Consider the following 26944-nt stretch of genomic DNA (forward strand, 5'->3'; position numbering starts at 1 on the left):
TTTTTATAAAACTCTGCCGAGTAGCCATCAGGCGAAGGCACAGCAAGTAAGTGGAAGAAATCCAATTCCAATGTATCCACTTTACTTTCAGAAGTATATAGAGACTGGTAAAATCTATTGAACTCATCATTGATCCCCCTAGGGTCTAATGATATCCCAGATGATGTACGCATTTCAGGAATCTGAAATGATGAGGATAGTTGAACCCATGAGAAAAAAAAAAAGAGTATGCTTTTCCAGCTGGATTAAACATTCTCCATGGATCGAAGACTGTAAATTCAGACATAAAGGTTTGTGTTTCAGTATTATATGTTGGATAAAGGAATAAAGAGACACCAATGTCAAGTTCAATAGCCTTGTTCATGCACTGTACAAATCCCCACATGCAGAGTCCGGGGACCAGTCCGGCTAGTCAATTACCTATCAACTAGACTCCGTAACATCATCCTTTTCAATAGAAAGTGCAAACATAACGGCATAACATTAAGTTCTTAACAGTCAAGACATAACAATTGAAAAAGCATCCTTTTTACTTCAGTTGTCATCTTCCTCTTTTATTATTTTTTATAAACAGAGGACAAGTTAATGCAGTCTCTTGCTCCTGTCTGGTGGCTTGCACAGCTGACCCACCCGTGAGTAAGTATTGGCTCTGACAGGGGTAGGATTAGGGCCACGAGCTGGAGACCTTTGTGGGGTAGAAGCCTCACCTTCAGTTGGCTCGTCTCAATTCTGCGCCCCTTACCCTTAGGCCTGGGCTGTGATCCTGCTCATCTAGGTGAGTGTATGGCGTGTTCAGGTTTGTTGTCTGCTCTGCTACGCGCAGATCCACCCGATTGCTACGATAGCCACCAACATCCACCAGGTAAGAATGTGGTGCAACTCTCTGTAGGCACGTGCCCAGGCTACAAAGTCCTGTGTGGTCTCCAGGCAGCGGTTTCATCCTTATAGTTTCACCCACCTCCAGCTCTGGTAGGTCTCGAGCAGTCCGGTCGTAGAAGCACTTAGCGAGATGCTTTCTGTGACGCAGTTTGTCCGTGATGCCAACCATGACGCAGGGCTCAAGTATCTTGTTAGCTACGAGGATGGTATGGTAGTCTTCAGACGTCTGGACAGAAGGTGTTGTGCTGGGCTGCTGTCCATGTTTTCGGTGGGTGTGTTCCTCCACTGTAAGATTGCTTTCCATGGGTCCTTGCTGTCGTGCAAGGCCCTGCTTAACAGGTTTTTTGCAATCTTGACAGCTGACTCTGCCTTGCCATTTGCTTTTGGGTGTCTTGGAGTGGAGGTCACGTGGTCAAACTCCCATTCTGAGGCGAAATGCTTGAACTGTGCAGTGAATTGTGGGCCATTGTCTGTGATTACCTTGTCAGGCTGACCTTGCAAAACTGCGCCTTGCAGCGCTTTATGACCGTCTTTGCAGACAAGTCAGGGAGCAGTTCTTCTACCCCAACCTGCGAGAGCCATGGACTTCAGTGATTGTAGGTGTTCGTCCTTGTCAGTGTGTTGCCTGATCTGGGCTAGGCGGTGATCTGTGACGTTTAAGTAGTCTGCCTGATTGATCTGTTGAACATCTTGTTGTTCCTGCTGTAGCGAACAGCAGGAACAATAGACAGTGCCTCTGTCTGTACATTGTGCTGTTGCCCTGCTCAGTTTGTCGCTGATGTACATCTCTGGTCCTGGCTTGTAAATGACCTTCAGACTGTAGTTTTGCAGAGTCAGGAGCATGCTTTGAAGCCACTTGGGCGTGTTAAGGAGAGGTTTACTGAATATGACAATGAGTAGTTTGTGGTCAGTTTCAGCGGTGACCAGCTCTCGACCATATAAGTAGTGATGGACGCACTGGCAGGAGAAGACGATGCTGAGGCACTATTTCTCAATTTGTGTATAGTTTTGTTCGGTGGGGGTGAGCGCTCTCGAGGCAAACGCAATGGGCTGGCCTTCCTGCATAAGGCAGCATCCAAGTCCCCTTTGGCTGGAGTTGCTCTGGATTGTAACAGGCTTCGTGACGTCATAGTAGTGCAACACTGGCATGGATGAAGCCAGAGATTTCAACTCCTGCACTGCGGCCTCGTGCTTGGGTAGCCAGTGCCATGGTGTGTCTTTGTCCAGCAACCGGTGCAGAGGCTCACAGACTGCTGATAGGTGTGGCATGAACTTTGCAAGATAGTTTGCAAAGCCGATGATACGCTGTACTCCTTTTGCATCAGGCGGGTTTGGCATGTCGAGGATCGCTCTGACCTTGTCTGGGTCCGGCTTCAGGCCTTTTGCCGAGAGAATGTGGCCATGGAAGTGGACGTCTTTCACCTTGAACTGCAGCTTCTTCAGGCCAAGACAAAGCTTAACTGATCGGCAGCGCTCCATCAGTGCCAGGAGCTTCACATCATGGTTGTGTTCTGCTACTTCGTCTGTGTCACCACAGCCTATGATCAGGACATCATCGGCGATGGGTTCAATGCCCTTGAGCCCAGCCAGTAACTCGTGCTGCTTCCATTGGTATACTTCAGGCGCCACTGAGACACCAAACGGGAGCTTGAGCCAGGGGTTCCGACCCCAGGGGGTCCAGAAGGTAGTCATGAAGCTGCTTTATTCGTCCAGCTTGCATTGAAGGAATGCATCTCGGGCATCCACCAAGGGGAAATCCTGGCCTTGGGAAGCTTGTAGAGGACGTCCTCTAGTATAGGCATGATGTAGTGGGATCGTTTCAGTACTTGGTTCAGATGCTTTGGGTTGATGCAGACCTCAGCTTCTCTGTTTTTTTCACTATGACCATATTGCTGATCCAGTCAGTTGGTTCAGTCACAGATGTCATGTGGCCATCGGCCTCATACTTGTCCAGCTGGGCCTTCACAGCCACTTTCATTGCAATGGGCACATTGCGAGGAGCACACTGGACTGGAGTGATGCTCTCATCCACTTCAAAGTGTACCTCCCCAGGCATTGATTCAACGGGCCTGTTGAATACATCGTCATATCTGCTGAGTAGTTGTTCTTTGGACAGGGGTCCATGCTGGACATGCTCCACAATGTGCAGGTCATTTGGTACAGTGAACTGCATCAGTCCCAGGCGTTTGCATGTAGAGCCTGAGAGGAGAGGATGTTGACTGGTTTTCACAATCTCAAACTCCAGCTTGTGTTTGCGTCCCCGAATAACACATTCGTCTCAAAAGGTACCCATAGAGTTCATTAGCTCTCCTGAGTACAGCTTTAGTCTAGTATCGCTGGGCAATAGATGTGTGTCAGGTGCCAGATTGATTTTGTCTTTGTAGCTCATTACGTTGCATGTAGCACCGGAATCCAGTTGACATTGTTGTTGCTTATGGTGTAATCGTAGTGTCACCAACCATTTATTCCCTCTTGAGTGTACAGCTCCAATGGATTCATGCATGTAAATGTCACTTTCACTGTTCAGCTCTAAACATTGAGTGACATCATCAACACAATGAATCTTGCCCTCACTCAACCTTCTTTTGCTTGAGACACACTTTTGCAAAGTGATTATTAGTTCCACAAGCTCTGCATGGTTTTCCGTAGGCAGGGCAGTGCTCTTTGCCACGTGTGTATGTATTCCCACAGTATTTACATGCTACTGGGCTCTCAGTGTTCACCGTTCGTGTTGAATTACTCTGCTTCGATTGGTTTTGTCTGAATGTCTGCCTAGCAACAGCGTGAACAGTATCAATGTCGGAGTGTGGGGTTTCGATTTCCATTGTTCTCATTCTCACGTCAGTGACTTCAGCAGTGCGGCACATTTCAATGGCAGTTACTAATGTTAAGCCTCTCTCTCTCCGTAGATGCCAGCGCGTATCCTCATTTGCAATTCCCAGTACTATTTTGTCACAAATCAATTCATCTTTTAATCCCCCGTATTCACAAGTGGCAGATTTTCCTCTCAAACGAGTTACAAAGTTGTGTACTGACTCACCCTCTTCCTGTTTGCAGCTTCCGAGAACGAACCACCCGAAAAGTAAGTTTCTGGCGGGTTTGAAGTAATTCTCCAATGCATCCAATATAGCATTGGCATCACACTGTTGTCGTGCTGTGAGGGTGAGATTGTGCCGGTAGATATGCCTGCATTCGTTGCCCATTAAACTCCTCAGAGTTGCCGCTTGTACCTCGTTGGGTTTCTCATGTAGACCGGTCGCCAGCGCATAGTCCTCGAATTCATCTCTGAAGTTGTCCCAATTAGTATTCCAGTCCCCTGTGAGAACCATTTTGGTGGCGGAATGTTTGCTGCCATAGCGATGGAATAGGAGATTTCTTTGCCTTCAGTCATCGAGGTAGGTAGTGATGCTAGCTAGCCAGCTAACAAAGAGTTGATCAGTGTTGTGACTAGAAGTAGGAAACGGCGTGTGTTCGCATATGGAACGTAACTGCGCCTATACTGTATTTAGCTACAAAAATAACAAACGTGTGGTTTTTGAGCCACTTCTGATACCATGTTTCAGTATGATATGTTGGATAAAGGAATAAAGACATACAATGTCAGGTTCAATAGCCTTGTTCATGTACAAATCCCTACACGCGGAGTGCGGGGAACAGTCCGGCTAGTCGATTACCTATCAACTAGACTCCGCAACAGTTCGGACAACTCTAGCTGAGGTTGATGATGTGGTAGGTTTAGTGGAGGATCGATTCAAATGTGGGTCTAACCAACAGTTAGTCACCACCTAAGATCAACATATGGGAAGACATATCTGGGAGTGTAAAGAAAACCAATTTGAAAAAAATCACCATTGCCCCAATTAAGAGCATCAATATTAACAAGAAGTACCTTTGTATTGAGCAGCATACCAATGACAATTATGTATCTACCATGGGGATCTGCAATCACATTAGAACATGTAAAAGGTACCGATCTGTGAAGTAAAATAGCCACCCCTCTTGCCTTACTCTGAAATGAGGAATGGAACACCTAACCCACCCATCTGCACCTAAGACTTGAGTGTTGTGATACCTTCAGATGAGTTTCTTGGAGAAAGATGATGTGAGCTTTAAATTGATGAAGGTGGTGTAGCACCTTACTACGTTTAACTGGGTTATTTACGCCCCTGCAGTTCCAAGTAAGAAAATTAAAGCCATTCCCTCCAGCAGGATGGGCTACACTAGGCTGAGTCATGTCTTAAGAGAGAGAGGACGTGTAAAGGACAAGGTACAATGTAAACTGAAGATCTTAGTTGAACCTAAAAGCGCAAATTTAAAAAACAAAGACAAGCGACGAGGCACAAAAAACATAATAAAACTATATACAAATAAAGAGGGAAAAACCGCTTCCCTCACAACCTCCCTTGCTGAAGCATCTCCCCAACTGAGATGCAAGCAAAACCCTGGGCACACTACTGGGCACTCCACTCCCTCCGGTATTCCCAGTAGATGAATGTTGTTCCTCCGCATTCTACTTTCCATATCTTCGCATCTATTGTCGAGGTATGCCACCTTAGTTGTTAATGAGCTAATGCGAGTGCTGTGGTCTTTAGCACCTCGCTCCAACTCCGATAAGGCCACTCCGTGTGCGTCGAGCTTATTCCTCTTCCTCCTCCTCCTCCTCCTCCTCCTCCTCTTAGCTGTTGACCCTGTTTGTTTCCTGGTCCATCCATTATTGGAAATTGCAACTCTGTGTTGTGGTCTGTCTATATCTGCTTGCCAATTGATTCTTCATGAGATGCACCTTGGAGCAATTTAGACAACTGGTTGATTGTTGGTTGAACTAACACTTTACATTCCTTCATGAGTGAGGGTCAATTTCACCTGCACGATTCGTCAATTCATGTTTTTGTACAAAAGGTCTAATAGAAATGTGTAAAACTATGCTTGACAGTTTATGACAAATAGTTCAACAATTTTGCATGTAATGGCTTATGCAAGGAACTAATGACTAGATGTTTTGAGGGGTAAGACTATTCAACAGAGAACCATCTACTATATTTTGATCAACATGACATGAGCAATTGATAATGTGGAAAAAAGCTGACACTTGTGCATTATCAATTGCAATGTGTTCAAAGGAATAACAAATTGCTTTAATGATGTGCACAAGTGACTAGATGATTTGGAATTTGTACAAGTAGTATCAAGAATTGCACTTTTGATCTAAGAAATGCACCAAAGCGACTGAGAAAAACTGTAACTAGGCAAGTCATTTAAGAACAAATTCCTATTTACAATGACGGCCTACCAAAAGGCAAAAGGCCTCCTGCGGGGACGGGGGCTGGGATTAAAACTTTAAAATAAAATATAAATATAGGACAAAACACACATCACGACAAGAGAGACACAACCCTACATAAAGAGAGACCTAAGACAACAACATAGCAAGGCAGCAACACATGACAACACAGCATGGTAGCAACACAACATGGTAGCAACACATCATGGCAGCAGCACAAAACAGTACAAACATTACTGGGCACAGACAACAGCACAAAGGGAAAGAAGCACACAAGCAGCCACAACTGTCAGTAAGAGTGTGCATGCTTGAGTCTTTGAATGAAGAGATTGAGATAAAACTATCCAGTGTTTGTTGCAACTCGTTCCAGTCGCTAGCTGCAGCGAACTGAAAAGAGGAGCGACCCAGGGATGTGTGTGCTATGGGGACCTTTAACAAAATGTGACTGGCAGAACAGGTGTTGTATTTGGAGGATGAGGGCTGCAGTAGATATCTCAGATAGGGGGAGTGAGGCCTAAGAGGGTTTTATAAATAAGCAGCAACCAGTGGATCTTGCGACGGGTATACAGAGATGACCAGTTTACAGAGGAGTATAGAGTGCAGTGATGTGTCCTATAAGGAGCATTGGTGGCAAATCTGATGGCCGAATGGTAAAGACCATCTAGATGCTCGAGAGCACCCTTACCTGTCGACCTATAAATTATGTCTCCGTAATCTTACCCATTATTTTGCTACTATATATATATATATATATATATATTATATATATTATATATATATATATATATTGAAAACGATAGGCTATGGTCTATCTTTGGTTCTTTATAATATAAAAATAACCAAAGATAGACCATAGCCTATCGTTTTCAATAGGCGCAAATGAATCATAGTGGGCAGAACAAGCAAAGAGGTGGCAGAGCCAAGCAAGAGCTAGTGAGATCCTATTGGCGCGTTCTAGCATTATTTGCATATTTCAGTTAGGGAACGTCTACTCTGTGAAGTGCGCGTGGTCAATAACTACGTTCTTAAATACTTTGGCAAATGGTAATGTCTACAAAACTTAGTCCACTGTGTTAGTAACATATTTTAGTTCTTGGGAGCAGAAAACTGTATTGAGATCAAATATTTAATCGATGAGAAAATGAGCAGAATTTCGGCCAAAATCCATATCGCTCAATCTTCTCCCACTGCCGGCCACTGGGCTTCCTTTCATGACCATATTTGGTGGTGAGTGGAAACGCCAACCGGATGCTTCAGATTGAAACATCTGGCTCATTGTTCTGTCTCTGGTACTAGTTTAAATCGCACCAGTTGCACAAAAGTAATGCTTCTCCAGTTGGTGTTGTATAGACACAACACCGCCCTCAAGTGGCTGGTGCAAAATATAACTCTTATTTTCTGGTTGAGAATTCAAACGCCTTTCGACAGGGACAAATTATGTCGCGTACGTAACGGTTTGAATTAGCTGTTCATTTCACAAGTTCTGGATCAACTGCTATATGATTCCCGTCGTGTTCTCGGCTAACAACGGGGAAAGATGCTACAGAAAACACTGGGATCCATTGTTTGTCTGCTTTGCACCGGGACCTGGTTGGTACAGGTAAGCGGCAGTTTGCTTTCATAGCGCTGTAGGCGCTTTCGACCAAGCCCGTGGATCGCAGCTGGAAGTAGGCCTTCTATTGTGCCTTTTTGTTTCCCCACAAAGGAACTTGGGCTCGCTAGCAACTCCAACTTTGCGTGACGTCAGTTTGACCACATCGTGTGTTTTCTTGAAATATTTACACAATGTTTATAGCTTGAAATACTTATACGATATTATCCGAAATCTTACCATCTACCAATTTAACTGCAGCGCAACATCTTTCAAGACTAGCTGATAAACTAGCCACAGCGAAGTATCTCGTTAGCCAACGTTAACGCTTTCAAACATTTGCAGACAATACGGCGACATATTTTGTTATACAGTAAGTGGCCACAATTTGAAGTATATTAAACAAATAAATAACATAAATAGTTGGCTGTTAGCTAAAACCCGTAAACCAACATAGCTAGCTAACATGCTAAATTACCAGTTAACGTTAGCTGGCTAACTGCGTTTTTCCTGTTGTTTATTTGTTGGCAGTGATGCATAGCTTGCTGTTACCGTCGTTAACTACTGGCCAAACATGTTTAGCTAGCTTACCTCTGTAACGTTAGTACCTAGTTAAAAAGCTAGTTAGCTAACCTTTTAAAACTAATTTGTGAGGTCATTTGGCAGCTTCTACTATGACATTGTTGTATCATCCTGAAATGTCACTTAGCTAGCTATCACTGCAACACCTATTTTGATTTTCCGAACATTGAATGCGCCTACAATTTTCATCCCCAGTGAAAGTAGGTCTGTGCCTTTGCAGGCATGCTTTCTAGTGTTTTGTGCAGTAAATGCCAATGTGAAGTTATGTCAAACAGTTGTGTGTGTGTGTGCGTGTATGCATAATACATAGCTTTCCTCATTTGTGTTTTGTAGGATGTCACTGAATAACATGCCTGTGTTTGTTTAGGGAAAGGAATTCTGTTTTGGAGTGAACAATGAGCAATACCGGTGTGAGATGGGCTACTGCTGCGGGGAGACCGAGTGCTGCACTTACTACTATGAGCTGTGGTGTATGTTCAGTGTCCTTTATTCTCTCCTTTTCTGGCACCACTCAGTCCCTCTTCCCCCGTTCCCATATTTATTTTCTGACAATATTTCCATGACTTATTCTTCATGATAGTATCTCTGAATGTGTCACTTTGTTTTTTTCGAGTCACTAATTTTACATGTTTTGGTGCCGAAATCAATAACGTTAAACCTAATTAACATAAGCTGAAATGATTTGATGGAGAATGTAACTATGTGATTGTTTTGTGTAGGGTTCTGGCTGGTGTGGACCCTCATCATAATGCTGAGTTGCTGCTGTGCCTACCGTCACCGTCGGGTCAAGATGCGGCTGCAGCAGGAGCAGCGCCAGCGCGAAATCAGCCTTATGGCCTATCAGGGAGCTTCTAGTTCTTTCATCTCCCCTCCACCCCTCAACTTGAGTGAGTCTTTTAAACCCCGCGGGACACTTATTGCCCCCATCTGCACTGGGCTGGATGCCTCCAGACCCTACAGCCCTGAAATTACTTCACCTCTCCCTCTGAGTTAACTGTTTACAGTAACTAGGCCTGGTAGTTGGAGATGGTTCTTAGCAGATTCAGAACCATATCTGACAATTAGTGAATTAGTTCAACACCAGCTAACCCTATCTAGACTGGTAAGATGGTTGACTTTTTTTTGTTGTATTTACTCCCAGGGTTCTGGACAGACTGCAAGCTTCCTGACTATGAAGAGGTGGTGGGTCATCCCCCGACTCCACCTCCGCCTTACTCCGAGATACCCCCAGAGACCACCCCTCCCATCCTACTGCCCCCCATCCAATCAGAAGCTGCTGTGGTGCTGGAGCCCCCAACAGAGGACACTCCAAGAGAGGAGCAGGCTGCTAGTTCCTCAGCAGACCAGGAATCCACATCTGCTCCCAGCAAATCAGAACGACCGGTGGAAGAGGAACTGGTGACCCGGCGCAGGCATGTGACTGGCGACTCGGGGATCGAGGTGTGTGTGTGCCAACTGGATGAGAGCTCTGGGCCGGAAGAGGACGAGGAGCAGGTGTGTCAGGGGGCCAGGGGGGACTGCTGCTCTGCCTCGGAGCACCACCACATCAGACACAAAGAGAGAACCCCAGGGCCTCAGCCCAAGGGCCAGCACCGGAGACCGCCTGATCTGAGCTCCACCACCAACCACCCAGAGGCTGCTGCTGCTGCCGGATCTGCGCTTTAGGGAGGGAGTGCCCTTGTCATCATAACAATAACCCAGACACCACCAGCAAATGAAATGTCCCACAACGACTCACCAAATGAACCAGGTTGTCCTGCTCTTTGACATGCTTGTCAGTTATGATCCATAAAATGACGCCAATGATGACAAAAAAAGTTTTTTTCGAAGATGCTTAGTTTGGCTAACGGTTTAATTCTTTAATACCCATGGATGGTCCCTCGTCTGCTTTGTTTAGTTCTTGCAATGGTGATGATGAAAATGCCAACTTCTAGAGATCTACCAAGTGGCAAGAAGAGGTGCTGATGCTGGTACAGAATTGACTACATCTACCCACCCACTTGTCCCACCCAACTGTTTAGCCTGGACATTTTTCCTTTGGTCCTTCTAACATTTCACCTCTGTGGGGACAGGGCAGGATGGCATACCACCATGGCCACCAATCCCTAGGCCCCAGCACGTAGGGGCCAAAACATAAGATCATGCTACCAGACACAGTCCTGACCAGGGGATACAAACGGTTACGGATAGAACTTGTTTTTGCAGGGGTTTGTGTGTGTGTACTGTGTAATCTAGGACACAGCTGCAAAGTGATGTCACCCCTGAGGTAATCTTGGCCTGCATCTGGTTTCCTTGTGGAGTGACAGCAGGGCTATTTGCATCCAGAGAAAAGGCTGGGAAGTGAAGATGTGCCTGTCTCTTATAGCGTCTTTCTGAACTGTGTCCCAATAACATCAGACTCCACCCTTCCTACACCCATCCCTCATGTCTCCACCAGTACTCCGGTCAACACTTGGCCAGACTGAAAGGTATTGAATGGACTGGAACGGATGTTTTGATGTGTGATTATCTGGTCTGACTGGCCAAGTGAACTGAAGACGTGACAATATCCCATCGCTGTGCCTGCAACTTGGTATCTATAAAAAGCATTGTGGTGGTCGACCGTGTATGTGTTTTCACAGACCGGCGGTGAAATAACGTGGCGTGTGTGTGGTGGGGTCAGCAGCATTTTGCAGGACTGACAGTCTCACCGAGTGGTAAGGGGTATGTTGTTGGGAATAAAAGTACAAACCAGAGGGTGGGAAGACTGAAGTTTCAGCAGTGTAGTACTTTGTCCTGTATCATTTTCTTGTCTTTTTATTACTTCTCTAAAAACCTGCTTTAGCTGAGGCCACTATAACCCACATCAATGGCAAAGAATCTCTTATCCAAGGGATGCTGTGAGTGTGGAGTAGTGTAGTCTTATTTAGTGTATCCTCAGTGTCCTGGCCCCTGGTGTAAGTTAGTGCACTCAACTCACTAGGCTTTAGACCACTTTTTTTCTTTAAAAAAAAATGCACTGGGTTTTTGTTTAGAGGGCATGAGTAATTAATTTGTGTGTCTGTGTAGGTAGATGTGTGTTCTGATTCGTCCTGTCAGCAACAGTGTGTTTTCAGGCCCGTGTTTCATATAGTCTACTACTCCCAGGCCATTGGCCCCGAGCTGACAATGATGAATCGCTGCTGTTTTTACCCAGCAGCAGCGGGAGTCTGATAGTGTCACTCCCTTTCTGCCACGAGTCCCCTGGCCGTGTGGGACTCGGACAGAGTGAACCAAGGTTTAAGTATAGACACCATGTATCTAGTTTCATCATGTTATGACTTTGCACTGGGCCTGCAATGTGCTGTTGCATACGCCCTTGGCTTGCAGTGGTGTGAACATTGTAGAAGCAATGTGACAGATTTGTGTTGGTATTTTCCATTCAGTGGGATGGGGTTGGCTTTGCTGTTAGTGCAGCTGCACACTGTTATGATAAACCAGTGAAGTACGTTGCTTGCCCAGCATGTGTCGAAGCACAGCCGTAGAATCGGGAGTGTGTTTTTATTCTGCCGTTCCACCTAAAAATAAGCACAAAAGTCCAGCTGCCTTGGGTGTGTTTCAAATGGCAGTGAAGATATGATAGTTTTATTATTTAGGGTATTGATTTGCTTTCATGCAGCACTTATTGATCAAGTAGGTTATGGACTGATGCACTGTTTATTATTTCACTGCTAATGAAAAAGGACAGACCAAGACATTAATTTCAACTATCAATCAATAAGTTGTCTGTCTGTCTTCAAGTGTTAAGTCTTGACACTATAAAAGTCAGAGGATAGTCATGCACTCACAAAGACTCACCCGCTCACATTAGGACACTAACATGTTTTTGATAAGACACCATAAGTTGCCTTGGTAGGTTGCTAGGGAACAGACATGAGGCTCAAGGTGCACCACAACAGAGGGGTATCCTACGAAGCAGGTTTGATGAGTTGGCGAGATACCATTGGTGAACCCTGAGTTCAACTCGGGATAACCAGTCATACGAAAGTGGCTCACATAGTATTCTAATTCCTGATTCTATGGTGGCTCAACTTTGAGCCAGGTACATTTCTATGGCAACGAATCCTTCAGCACTTACCTGCTCTGGGGTCGGCTAACTCCACTTATCATGAATGAAATGACTGGGCTGTGAGTTGAGGACTATGAAATCAGATTCCCTCCCACTTGCAAAGATTGTGTCATCACCCCCTTTATTTGAGGGAGATGACTGATTTTAAATATTATCCATGGTCGTAGTACAGAGGAAGCCTGTGCTGTAATGTGAAGCTAACTGAAGCTGGTTAGCTTTAGAAAACCCTGAGTAGATCTAGCTTGCTTTGTAGGATACCCCTCAGAAGGCATATGAACACTCATTTTAAGTGCTCCTTCTGAGGCATAAGAAAATAAATGCCTTACTGTGGCACGGTGGTAAAATGTAGTTAGGGACAGGTAGACTAAATGTGTTTTGGCATCTGTGTTTGAAGAGTAGGCGATTATATTCCAGACTTGTGCTTTGGAAGAAACCTAAAATGTTTTAGCCCCCCTCTCCCATGTTTGAAGCATGGTGTGCATAGTTTCTTCTAGTAGTCCAGAGGAGTCCTTTTTTTATACAGATGGAGTCCGAAGTGTAAAATGATCTGTCTGATGTATCGATTGGCTCAACTTATTCTAGACTGTGGTTATGAGTTGCAGGAAATGTATCTGAGTGAAACCACAAGACGAGATCATATGTTGTAAAAGCTGGCATGTAGAATAGGTAACATTTGTTTAGTCAACGCTTGTGTATGACGTTTTAAAATGCCATCTGCTTCTCCCTGGTTATCTGTGGTTATTTGATCACTTTTTTTTCCTTCCCCTCACCCATTTTTCTTTAGTTATGATTGTATTTTTATTTCAAGGATATGATCTAGATAAGTTTGATATTTGAACTGACCTGAAAGGATGTTGAATTACTACCAAACAAAATGATGTTAAGAAATCCTGTTTTAGTTTTTCTTGTGCTCATATGAGATGTTTTTTGAATGGTTGGGGGGGAATGACAAATGTAGATGCTAAAGTGCATTTATTTTTATGCAATATAGATAAATTAAGATTATGACGTTGAGGGTGTTTCATGTTTCTGAAAAAAGAAAATGGGAACCCATAGTTTCAGTCCCATTGCTCACTACTTACTGGGCAAACTCTTGTTTGGCTTTCACATGTTTACCTAGATAAAGGGCTATCAGTCAGTCATGGACAAACACCCATCCATTTCATTCATCTGCTCTGTAATTTTCCTCTTACCTACAGTTGCAGACACCGGCGATATGTGAACGTAATTCTTTGGACTTTTGTAGTACTCGTGTGAATAATGGGCGATTTGTATATTTTCAAGCATCTTTTGCCTTTTTGTTCCCTGTTCGCTTTTGTTTCAATGTTCACAGAGGCGCGTGAAGCTCTTATCCCTCGCTCGGTCTCTTCTTTCTCTCAAACCCCACCCAGTCCCCTATGGCCTCTCACCATATACCAGCACAGAGGGCACAAGCTAGGATCAGTGTCAAGTTGGGTATGTGGCCCCTGATGAGGTAACTAGCCCCAGGTGTGATAGTGATGGGGGCTTTAGCCATGGCTCATTGCATCCCTCTAGACCATGAGACACCCCCCCTCTCCCCCGGGGGCCCGACCATACCGAGCATGGTAACAGAAACTGTGGCAACCCACACCAATGTTTGTCTTTGTGAGATGGGGTTTTGCCTCTGCATATATCATCCTTAAGATCATGCAGGCACAATTATATTTTGAGATTGTTTGCCTGTATCTAAATTATCACTGTACTCAACCCACACGTTGTCTCATACACGCGATCCTATTGTCATGAATAGAAAACTTTTTTTTTTTTAAATGGGCATCAGTATTTGGCATCTTTCAGAATCTACCATTAGCACCAGTGCCATCAGTTGTCCAGTTTCATTTACCTTGCTCACTACACCAAAGGCCTCCTTTCACCCTAAATTGTTCCTCTTTTCTGCTCTACGCGCCTCTGTAATGTACTGTAACTGACTAGCCTATGCAAAAAAACCAAACCCATTGATATGCTGCAACAACTCTTCTGTGTGGTTGCCAGTACTAGCAATATTACTCTCAGTACATGTCGCAAGTGTACCTCAGTTTATTTTTTGTTTTTATTGCTACTATGGTGTTTCGTGTGTATGCTTTGAAAGTAAATGTGCATATCTACATGTTACCTCTTGGTGGGTTGGGGAGTAAAGATAAAAAGCCATTCTAGTTAATTTTGTCTTTTTGTTTCTGTTAGTCTTTAGTGACATGGATAGAAGTACAGTCTGCTGTCATTCTGATCTGCTAAGAATATTACTCCTGCTTATTATGAAGAAAAAATACATCTGTTTAACTTGTGTAAACTAAAGGAGTGTTTTGAATTATATTTTGTTGTATTAATACTATTTAATCTCTCCTCGGACTAATATTATTCTGTTGGTCCCGTGGGTACCTTTGCCACTGTTCCACCCCTTATGTGTTGCGCTGTCATGGTGTATTTGTGAACAGTGAGATGGCTTGTTTTTATTGTATTTGAGACATTTTCAGTGACTACTTAATGGTTGCCTTCTCTCATTGATTGCCCAACCTTTTGATATAGAAGATGGTGAATGTGACCTTTTATCAAGTATGGAAGCAAATCTAATCCCAGTGCTAGATAACCGAGTGGAGAAAATGATCAGGTCTCTTAAATGGGTTGTTTAGGGTACACCTCCGCTAGCCCAGGAGTTTGTTGCACTTGTAATCATACATCACCAAGGCAACAATGTACTCGCAACATAATCTAAGGATGCTCTGTTTAACCAACATGAAACCCAGATGTTTCTTTCATTTCTCCCTCAACCATAGATAATGTCAGGCGGATGTTGTGGCTGATGCGTATGTAGAAAGACTTTGCAAAAACAAACACCCACGCTAGAGAAGGAACCGGTCGACCACAATCACAGACCCTTTCGTGTTCTTTTTCCTATCTAGATCAAGCCCCCCAAAAAGTGTAGGAAAAAAAAAAAGCACTAAAATTTGTGGTACATTTTAATGCTTTGGTTTAGTAGGGGGTCTGCTGTGTACTGTTGGGTAATTTGGATTTTATTTTTGTATAATAAAACAAACATTGGCACTGTTGTTTGGCTCTGACTTACCTTTTGTTGAATGCTGTACTGTTTCTCAAGCCTATAGTGTTGACATTGATGGACTAGTTGAGGGCATTACCTACTCCACTCAGCCGGAGTGGCCCCACCCAGGCATCTGAAGCAGTTGAGATATTGATCTGGAGGAGGAGCACAGAAGGGCAGTGTGAGATTGTGCCTGAAGCATGCGGCTGTCATTATTGATGAGTACCCCAAGGCATGGCCTCTTAACATGCCCTTCTTTAAGGACAAAGACTGTCACAAATATAATAGTCCCACTTTGCCTGACATGCCTGGGGTAAAGCTTCAAGTTAAAAATGAGTGCAGAACAAGCAGACCTTGTGATAAGTAAACTAACCATGTGTTTTATCATGATGTACAATCACATGACTTGTGAAGAGTATAATACTGGTATTTCCACTGCAGCATTACTAGGTAAACATTACCTGCCATTGGGTTGAAATTAGGCCAATCTATCCACACAGTACATCTCTGAATGGTCACGTCCATGTACATAACCTACAGTACCATCTCCAGAGCAGAAGTCCCAACAAGTAAGGAAACAATGTCACTAAAGGTTCTTTAATGCCAACAAAAACAAGTGTATCATCAGCATAGTAAAGAATCTCCCCTATTTTACGTTCCTCAGTGGAAAGATGTCAAATAGGGGGCGCTTATTTGTCCTGTTTCACATGTAAATGAGTACCCCAAGGCATTTTTGCACAGCCCACTCCTGAGACACCCCTTGACAGCAATCCGGGAGCAATTAAGTGCCTTGCTCAAAGAAATGTGTTTTTACCTAGTTGGCTCAGGGATTCTAACTAACAACCATTCAGTTATTGGCCCAATGCTCTAACTGCTGGGCTACCTGCCGCCCCACACTGAGACAAGGTGGTTTAACAAGAGGTATAAAAGGCTGCATTGGTAATTGATAGCAGTGCACCAAGGTCTTGAAACATTGCAGAACACGTGGAATTATAATGGATTGCATCTACAGTGTCCCATTTCCCAACTATCCCTTTCAGAGCAGGGATGATATAAATCCTTAAAATTACTGAAACGTTATTGGTTGTATTCTGAGGTCGATTCCGGGAGAAACTGCAATGTACACATTGTTCTGGAATCCATACTACTGGCGAGGGCTATTTGGTAATATGACACAAAACAAAACAGTACAGAAAAGCAAAGGGAGCACAGCCTAACACTTAGTGAAACAAAGTGTCTGTGACTTGAAAGTAATGTTTTTTTCCACCACACGAAGACATGAGATGCAGAAAAACCTCACTTGTGCTCTCTTCCGCAGTATCAACCAACCCAATACTTTCTGTGGAAAGTCCCAAACTCAGACTCGCCCTGTAATATATAACTATAGATAGCATGTGCAAGCATGGGCATGTCATAAGTAACACATTTGATTATACCACACATACAAATTAGAAGACACAGACAATGTAGACTAAGTTAAAACGGTAGTAGGAACAATAAAAAGAACAGGCAACTAATTTAAATAAATTCCCTTAAGAACATGCAACCTGAAGGGAGAGGGATCGTTCACCTTTCCATTTCACACAGTTTCATACACAATAAAATCAACAAACTACCTAATCGTGACAATCATGAGTTAAAATGACCTCAATTACCTTCAGTAACAGTAACTATTGTACGTTGTTTGACAAGACATGATAAAACCCATTTGCAACCATCTTTCAAATGTGTCTCCAGCATTTAACACAACTCCTCTGAATCAGAGAGGTGCGGGGACTGCCTTAATCAACATCCACGGTGCCCGGGGGAACAGTGGGTTAACTGCCCTGCTGAGGGGCAGAACGACAGATTTTTACCTCATCAGCTTGGGGACTTGATCCAGCAACCTTTTGGTTACTGGCCCAACGCTCTAACCACTAGGCTACCTGCAGCCCCCAATAGAGTATGAGACCGTCTGAATCAATTGAAATGCACAAAGACTTACATTGATTGCAAGCGCCATAGAGTCAAATATGACATACATGTAACTATCCTAATGCTGTTTCTAGAGCGAAGAAGAAAAGTGATGCATCAATTGCCAGTGTTCTGCTAACGGGACGTGGTCATGTGGGCTGTTCGAGTAAGAACACATCGGATACTTTGTCCCTTTGACATTCTCATCTGTCAGTGTAAATCAATCTCTCCAGACCCTCAAAAAGACCAGCAATGGCAGAGTCCAGTGTAGCCAGCGTGGGGGAAATGGTGTATTTTGTGATAAAAGACACCAAATTTCACATGTAGCTAGGGCATGTCTAAATAAGTATTTTGGGCTATAGTGTCATCTCAGATTTTGTCCATTACCCCCCTGGAGGACAATTAGTCGCTGGACTATGACAACAGGTAATTTTCACGTTGTCAGTACATTTGTGTGTAGAGTAAGGCCTGGTTGGTGAGGGTGGGGGTAGGGACAGGGAGTAAAAAGATATCAGTCTATCTCTACTTATGGCAGGGGTCAGTGTGCTTTGTTGCTGTAGTGTTTAAATGCATCCATCTACTGCTCAGTCTTTCCCAGGATTCACTAGTGTTGTCCCAGGGGTACCGCTGTCTGTCAGCATATTGGTTTACATTGAGAGGTCAGTGTCTCTGTCTTGTTCTCATTTCAGTCTTGTCAGTCATTTCAGTGGCCCAGTGTCTTTGGAGTCTCATTTCAGTCTCGTCAGTCATTTCAGTGTCTTAGTGCAGTTTTGTCCTTAGTCTGCAGTAATAGAGGTTATGATGACAGGCCTCCCTCCCTCTCAGTAGAAGCGTTTGTCTGTTCTCGTTCCAGTGGCTGTAGACGATGAGGCCGACCACGATGAGCAGGAAACAGCCCAGCATGGGGAAGAGGATGGTGAAGAACATGGCAATATTACTCCACCCCTCTTCATTCTCAACCACTGACAGAGCGAAAGAGAGAAATATGTTAGGATGGATAGAAAAGGTAAACAATTGAGGTGACAAGAGTGACAAGGAGCACTAAGTCCTGGAAACAGAGCGGCCCATAGGTGGCCGTTCTGGTTTGATGTACAATTACACCCCCCTGGACAGCTTGACGTACAATTGCACCCCCTGGACAGCTTGACGTATAATTACACCCCCTGGACAGGACGCTAGTCTATCGCAGGCAAGGGCATCTCCAATCCATCTCCTTATTGCTGAGTGACAAGCAGAAAGGCATTTTTTGGTATGATCGGGGATCGAACCCCCAACCTTCCAATCTCAGGGCAGACACTAACCATAAGGCCACTGAGATGGTTAAGGAGCCCTAATAGTTTAACCTAATAATTTGATAGTATGCATTTGTAGTTTAGCTTTTCATCAAGAATAACTATGTTACCCAAATAGGGTAACGCCAATGAATGTGTATGTTCTTCTGTTTGTGTGAGAGGGGTAGCGATCCTTACGCCTTAGTAGGTCTATGTTATGTACACTGGGTAGAGGGATCTCATCTGACGGTGTTACGTCTCACTACGTAACACCGTCAGCTGGTACAGTCTCAGGGAGATCACATCGTGATTGTCTGTGAGGAACATAATGTTTCTATCATTCAAGGCAAACTGCAGCAAAAACACCTCCAATGAAAAAAAAATACAATAAAATATCCACAGAAATGACTATATTATAATTCTATGTGTAATTCTATGCAAATATCTTCGTTTCCTATTAGACTACATGCCCTCCGAATTTCACTTATGTATCACATTGTCACGCCCTGGCCTTAGTTATCTTTGTTTTCTTTATTATTTTGGTTAGGTCAGGGTGTGACATGGGGGATTAATGTGTTTGTCTGGTCTAGGGGTTTTGTATGTTTATGGGGTATGTTTCCTCTCTAGGTAGTTTTGTATGTCTATGGTTGCCTAGATTGGTTCTCAATTAGAGGCAGCTGTCTGTCGTTGTCTCTGATTGGGAACCATATTTAGGTAGCCATGTTCTTTGGGTGTTTTTTGGGTGATTGTCTTCTGTCTTTGTGTCATTGCACCAGATAGGACTGTTTCGGTTTTCACTTTTGTTGTTTTGTATTTTGTAGTGTTCTCGTTTATCGTCGATATTAAAGATGTTGAACACTAACCACGCTGCATTTTGGTCCTCCTCTCCTTCCCAGGAAGAAAACCGCTACACACATGAATTTAATTCTGGGCAGTGTGGTCATAATGAGTTAATACAGTTTATCATGATAATAATCTGGGATGGCCACATCTAACTGGAAATTAGACACCTCAATGAAACACCATCAAGTAGGCAATAAATTAAAACTAGGTGATAATTCATAGGCAATAAAACAGTTCATGTAAATGCCATTTCATTAACACTACTATGTCAATCACAGTAGAGGAGAGTACTACCAGAGAGATCTCCTGTGATGGCAGAGGATCCAAAGTAGTAGTCCTGAGGCAACCGCACCCCCGGTATGTCCAGACAGTCTCTCCATCCATGTCAATCATAATCTAGTGGAGACAGAAATTGGGAGTATGCTCAACAGGGTATGCCAAGGCACTACCTAGTACAGTCAAGGCATAATATACTTGACATGTGTGTTGAAACAATTCACTTCAACATAACTGTTTTCTCAGACTCCAGAGTGACCCAATAGGCATCTCGGATTACATCATTATTTACATAGTTATTACACAATAACTTGGATAGTGATATTTGTTGAGCCTTTAAAATGAGTGTGTGTGTATTCTCACCGTGGGCCGCGGACGTATCTGATGAAGATGAAAGTGTTGTGATTGTGGTTGCGCAGCATGGCGGTGCAGACACCATCGCCAACACAAAGGGGTAGATCCTCTGTTGGAAGGTGTGAAAAAATAAAGGAGTGAGTCACAGAAAACAGTGAGAGAGAAGGAGAACAGGTCAAAGATACAGCAGTCACAACAATACAATACTGCTGGTACAATTGACCTTTTCCTTTGCCTGATCCCCTAGTCATTCAAATGCTAATTATACACAAGGTGCAAAGAATTGTTACTGGGTAATAAACAACAACATGGGGCAGAAAGCTCATTAGGGGTTGATGGGAGTGGCTAAGGAGAGGGGTATGGGGGGCTTTTGGTATGGGTGGTCCAAACATTGGGTACCTGTGTGCGTGTGGTGTACCTCATCTTCTGCGCCTGTCTCCATAGGGATGCACAAAACAGAGGAGCACAACACAAGGCCCTTTACACAGGTCTGTGAGCCCTGCCCAAGCAAGCGTTCCAACAAAACCTCATAAATATTCCACTGTATTGGCTTGCTTGTATGACGCAAGTCTGTATTGAGGTGGGAGGTGTTGGGTGTCAGTTGTCTAAAAGCCCCTCTCGGAGCACAGGAAGATCAGGACATGTTAATCCAGATTTGACAGGATATGACACATAAATAAACGCCCCTGCCAGACAGTAGAATGAGTGGGAAAAAAACAGGAAGTAGTTGAGATAAAAGTCCTATTATATAATGTGACATAACATGGAACAGTACTGTAGCTACTCCTACACTCCACAGAAACACATAGAAGAGGCTAGCAGATATATGCACATACCTCTAGGTGTTTTTCCTCATTGGGGTACGTATCCACCAACACACCCAGCCCTGTGAAGAGGTCCTGGTTTCCAAACACAGGACCGACACAACAACATAAATGCATTTATACAGTTGCATTGCACCTACGCTATGATATTTCTGTTGGAACTACATTGTTGGGACAGTATCTTCCTGCATGCGCTCCTTGGTGTACCAAATTGCCAGTACATCCCCATTAAGATGATTCATTCCTTGGCTATGAATCTTAAAGTGCACTTGTAACTCCAAGGCCCTTAGGTGACACACAAACACACATAGATATGACAATTTAGACAAAGCCATGCAAAATGTGATATGCATAGAGAGAATAAGTATCATTTATGTAGACATAATAACAGTGTGCAGTGTTCTAAAGGCTACTCACAATGCGGCTCCACACTGCCCTCTGCTTGCTCTGCATGTCAGATGTGAGGCGCACCTGCTCTGTGGTTACCATGGCGTCGCCCATCAATTCCTAATGGGAAGAGCTGGAGGAACCCACACATGAACACACAAACTAGAGGTCGACCGATTAATCGGAATGGCCAATTAATTAGGGCCAATTTCAAGTTTTCATAACAATCGGAAATCGGTATTTGTGGGCGCCGATTTTGCCGATTTAAAAAAATATATATATATTTTTTATACCTTTATTTAACTAGGCAAGTCAGTTAAGAACACATTCTTATTTTCAATGACTGCCTAGGAACGGTGGGTTAACTGCCTTGTTCAGGGGCAGAACAACAGATTTTCACCTTCTCAGCTTGGGGGATACAATCTTGCAACCTTACAGTTAACTAGTCCAATGATCTAATCACCTGCCTCTCATTGCACTCCACGAGGAGCCTGCCTGTTATATGAATGCAGTAGAAGCCAAGGTAAGTTGCTAGCTAGCATTAAACTTATCTTATAAAAAACAATCAATCATAATCACTAGTTATAACTACACATGGTTGATGATATTACTAGTTTATCTAGCGTGTCCTGCGTTGCATATAATCGATGCAACGCTGGGGGATGATTTAACAAGAGAGCGTTTGTGAAAATAATAAAAAATATATATAAAAAAAATTGGCCGATTAATAATTGGCATCAGCTTTTTTTGGTCCTCCAATAATCGGTATCGGCGTTGAAAAATCATAATCGGTCGACCTCTGACATAAACTCAACAAAAATAGAAACATCCCCTTTTCAGGACCCTGTCTTTCAAAGATAATTCGTAAAAATCTTCATTGTGAAGGATTTAAACATTGCTTCCCGTGCTTGTTCAATGACCCATAAACAATTAAATGAACACGCACCTGTAGAACGGTCATTAAGACACTAACAGCTTAGGCGATTTAAGTTCACAGTTATGAAAACTTAGGACACTAAAGAGGCCTTTCTACTGACTCTGAAAAACACCAAAAGAAAGATGCCCAGGGTCTCTGCTGATCTGCGAGAACGTGCCTTAAGCATGCTGCAAGGAGGCATGAGGACTGCAGATGTGGCCAGGGCAATAGATTGCAATGTCCATAATGTTAGACGCCTAAGACAGCGCTACAGAGACAGGACGGACAGCTGATCGTCCTCGCAGTGGCAGACCACGTGTAACAACACCTGCCCAGGATCGGTACATCCGAACATCACACCTGTGGGACAGGTATAGGATGGCAACAACAACTGCCCGAGTTACACCAGAAATGCACAATCCCTCCATCAGTGCTCAGACATTCCGCAATAGGCTGAGAGAGGCTGGCCTGGGGGCTTGTAGGCCTGTTGTAAGGCAGGTCGTCACCAGACAACACCGGCAACAACATCAGCCTTGTCTCAGGATGGTAGGTTGGTGGTTGAAGATATCCCTCTAGTCCTCTAGTGGTGTGGGGGCTGTGCTTTGGCAAAGTGGGTGGGGTTATATCCTTCCTGTTTGGCCCTGTCTGGGGGTGTCCTCGGATGGGGCCACAGTGTCTCCTGACCCCTCCTGTCTCAGCCTCCAGTATTTATGCTGCAGTAGTTTATGTGTCGGGGGGCTAGGGTCAGTTTGTTATATCTGGAGTACTCCTCCTGTCCTATTCGGTGTCCTGTGTGAATCGAAGTGTGCGTTCTCTAATTCTCTCCTTCTTTCTCTCTCTCGGAGGACCTGAGCCCTAGGACCATGCCCCAGGACTACCTGACATGATGACTCCTTGCTGTCCCCAGTCCACCTGGCCGTGCTGCTGCTCCAGTTTCAACTGTTCTGCCTTATTATTATTCGACCATGCTGGTCATTTATGAACATTTGAACATCTTGGCCATGTTCTGTTATAATCTCCACCCGGCACAGCCAGAAGAGGACTGGCCACCCCACATATGCTCTCTCTAATTTTCTCTTTCTTTCTCTCTCTCTGAGGACCTGAGCCCTAGGACCATGCCCCAGGACTACCTGACATGATGACTCCTTGCTGTCCCCAGTCCACCTGACCGTGCTGCTGCTCCAGTTTCAACTGTTCTGCCTTATTATTATTCGACCATGATGGTCATGTATGAACATTTGAACATCTTGGCCATGTTCTGTTATAATCTCCACCCGGCACACTTCCTAGGTTTTGGCCTTTCTAGGGAGTTTTTCCTAGCCACCGTGCTTCTACACCTGCATTGCTTGCTGTTTGGGGTTTTAGGCTGGGTTTCTGTACAGCACTTTGAGATATCAGCTGATCAAATCAAATCAAATTTATTTATATAGCCCTTCGTACATCAGCTGATATCTGATGTACGAAGGGCTATATAAATACATTTGATTTGATTTGATCACCTATGGGCACATGGACCAGACAGGACTGGCAAAAAGTGCTCTTCACTGACAAGTCGCGGTTTTGTCTCACCAGGGGTGATGGTCGGATTTGCGTTTATTGTCGAAGGAATGAGCATTACACCGGGGCCTGTACTCTGGAGCGGGATAGATTTGGAGGTGGAGGGTTCGTCATGGTCTGGGGCAGTGTGCCACAGCATCATCAGACTGAGCTTTTTGTCAATGCAGGCAATCTCAACGCTGTGCGTTACAGCGAAGACATCCTCCTTCCACATGTGGTACCCTTCCTGCAAGCTCATCCTGACATGACAATGCCACCAGCCATACTTCTCGTTCTGTGCATGATTTCCTGTAAGACAGGAATGTCAGTGTTTTGCCATGGCCAGCGAAGAGCCCGGATCTCAATCTCATTGAGCACGTCTGGGACCTGTTGGATAGGAGGGTGAGGGCTAGGGCCATTCCCCACAGAAATGTCCGGGAACTTGCAGGTGCCTTAGTGGAAGAGTGGGGTAACATCTCACAGAACGAACAGTCCATGAGGAGGAGATGCACTGCAGTACTTAATACAGCTGGTGGCCACACCAGATACTGACTGTTACTTTTGATTTTGACCCCCCCTTTGTTCAGGGAGACATTATTCCATTTCTGTTAGTCACCTGTCTGTGGAACTTGTTCAGTTTATGTCTCAGTTGTTGAATCTTATGTTCACACAAATATTTACATATGTTAAGTTAGCTGAAAATAAACACAGTTGACATTGAGAGGACGTTTATATAAAACAAGCCTATTCACTATAGATAGAAATATACTTTTGATGTAGTGGGAGGAAAGTATTAATCTTATGACCAACATTTAACAGTCAGTATAACATTGTTGCAATGTCGCATGCACAATTATATTTTGATTAATGCTTGCATATTTGGTTGTGACCTTTGCAAATTCACTATTTTGGAAGCAGCAGGTGTTTACTACAATGCTAACGCTCATTAATATAAACTGTAGCAAAAGCTTGTCAAATAGCAATTTTACTGGCTGAAGTGTTTTAAGTATAACGTTAATTCAGTTGATTTGCGATGATGACATGAACATTATATTTAGCAGGAAATTCATACAAGGTTTACAAACCAACTATAATCCCAAAGTAGTGTGAAATTCACGTATAATCAATATGTAAGTAGAGGCGTTTTTTGCTGGCGCGCAATAAGAACTCCCCCTTGGTCTGCCACCAACTTGCCTACATCGCCCTCGAGTCGTGTGGCAATTTTTGCAAACACAGAAAGGGGTCTATAATAACCGTTGATCCTGCACAATTTAGCTACCTTGATAGAGCTTTGACAATGAATGCTCCCTTTTCAGAAACTCCTCCATTTCATATTGCCCATCTTCAGCAAAAGATCGACCTGCTGCAATAAAGAAGAAACACAAAAGTCCAATATAATTTTAGCGCCATAGTCTGACGAATCAAAGTATCTGGCAGTTCTTGTTTATCATGGCGGCCATCATCGTTTGCGACTCCACTCATTCAACCAAAGATGTTCTACTTCAACCACGTTATTATTCTTCTTCGATTAGGTTTAATGGCAGTTGGCATCCAATAAATGTTTCATTACCGCCACCTACTAGACTGGAGTACAACTCCCTCATTCTTTTGTTAAAAAAATTTATAAATAAACAAATACTCTACCATCTAACACTACAATCACACAAAAAAATAGCACCACCCTAAACCACTATTTAAATCTATTTAGTCCTACCTCAAGTCAACAACCTGAAAGGATGTGACACCACGACTTAACACACCCTGTACCTCTTCTGATGTCAAATCTCGCACACCCAAATACCTCTCGGCAGCTGCCACCACAACCTCAATTTTCTGCGACTTACATTCCATCCCTGCAGTACAGTTGATAACCATTGCTATAAATGCAATAAATCCAATATTACTGAAACATATATCACTTCTTGGCCTATCCCTCTATACTGTACAAATCTACTACTCACACCACTCCTCTCAGGACCCATGGACCCATCTTCCTCTACTTTCTTCACTGCCTCAGCATATGACTACTTCTGCACTACTCTAACCCTGGAAACCTCAACCTGCCTCTCTCACACGGGACATTTCTCATGCCTTTCTACACACTTCTCACACCTAGGAACGTCCCTCCGAAACAGTGCTACCACATGCCCATAAGTTTGACACCTGTAACAACGTAACGTATTCGGTACAAAATCTCGTACAGGATAACTTATGCATCCTAACATTTTTGCATTTGTATTTATTATAGATCCCCAGCAAAATTAAGGCACTTTATACAATTTAAAAAACATCAATACATTCATAGACTGTGTGCCATCAGGTCCCGACTCCACCACTACCACATACAGTTGAAGTCGGAAGTTTACATACACCTTAGTCAAATACATTTAACCTCAGTTTTTCACAATTCCTGACATTTAATCATAGTAAAAATTCCATGTCTTAGGTCAGTTAGTATCAGCACTTTGTTTTAAGTATGTGAAATGTCAGAATAATAGTAGAGGGATGATTTATTTCAGCTTTAATTTCTTTCATCACATTCCCAGTGGGTCAGAAGTTTACATACACTCAATTAATCACTCAATTCGTTTATGGTAGCATTGCCTTTAAATTGTTTAACTTGTGTCAAATGTTTTGGGTAGCCTTCCACAAGCTTCCAACAATAGGTTTGGTGAATTTTGGCCCATTCCTCCTGACAGAGCTGGTGTAACTGAGTCAGATTTGTATAGGCCTCCTTGCTCGCACAGGCTTTTTCAGTTCTGCCCACACATTTTCTATAGGATTAAGGTCAGGGCTTTGTGATGGCCACTCCAATACCTTGACTTTGTTGTCCTTAAGCCATTTTGCCACAACTTTGGAAGTATGCTTGGGGTCATTGTCTATTTGGAAGACCAATTTGAGACCAAGCTTTAACTTCCTGACTGATGTCTTGAGATGTTGCTTCAATATATTCACAATTTTCCATCCTCATGATGCCATCTATTTTGTGAAGTGCACCAGTCCCTCCTGCAGCAAAGCACCCCCACAACATGATGCTGCCATCCCCGTGCTTCATGGTTGGGATGGTGTTCTTCAGCTTGCAAGCCTCCCCCTTTTCCTCCAAACACAA

General features: G+C 43.7%; 2 protein-coding genes across 5 annotated transcripts; one reads left to right on the forward strand and one right to left on the reverse strand.

The window, feature by feature from the left end:
* The first annotated feature begins 7439 nt into the window (after positions 1 to 7439).
* LOC110523578 (uncharacterized) lies at positions 7440 to 10127 on the forward strand. Its single transcript, XM_021602390.3, is given in 5 exon segments — positions 7440 to 7760; positions 8701 to 8803; positions 9053 to 9220; positions 9475 to 9916; positions 9918 to 10127. Coding segments are annotated over 5 exon segments (804 nt in total). The 5' UTR covers positions 7440 to 7697; the 3' UTR covers positions 9946 to 10127.
* Positions 10128 to 16058: 5931 nt separating this feature from the next.
* LOC110523579 (VIP36-like protein) lies at positions 16059 to 25378 on the reverse strand. Of its 4 annotated transcripts, none has more exons than XM_021602391.3 (7): positions 25115 to 25376; positions 21414 to 21516; positions 21009 to 21071; positions 20572 to 20604; positions 20182 to 20281; positions 19837 to 19938; positions 16059 to 18390 (listed from the first exon to the last, which is right to left on the reverse strand). In XM_021602391.3, the coding sequence occupies exons 2-6, from the start codon at positions 21495 to 21497 to the stop codon at positions 19928 to 19930; spliced, it is 291 nt and encodes a 96-aa protein (XP_021458066.2). In that variant the 5' UTR covers positions 21498 to 21516; positions 25115 to 25376; the 3' UTR covers positions 16059 to 18390; positions 19837 to 19927. The 4 variants fall into 4 exon arrangements, 3 of the variants coding, with proteins under 3 accessions (XP_021458066.2, XP_090090534.1, XP_090090533.1); XM_090234408.1 differs by having other exon boundaries at positions 21009 to 21281; XR_016495975.1 differs by lacking the exon at positions 20572 to 20604 and having other exon boundaries at positions 21009 to 21281.
* Between the last annotated feature and the right edge of the window lie 1566 nt (positions 25379 to 26944).

This window comes from Oncorhynchus mykiss, chromosome 5 (genome assembly GCF_057628025.1).
Source record: "Oncorhynchus mykiss isolate SJ-2025 chromosome 5, ASM5762802v1, whole genome shotgun sequence".
Taxonomy (NCBI): Eukaryota; Metazoa; Chordata; class Actinopteri; order Salmoniformes; family Salmonidae; genus Oncorhynchus; species Oncorhynchus mykiss.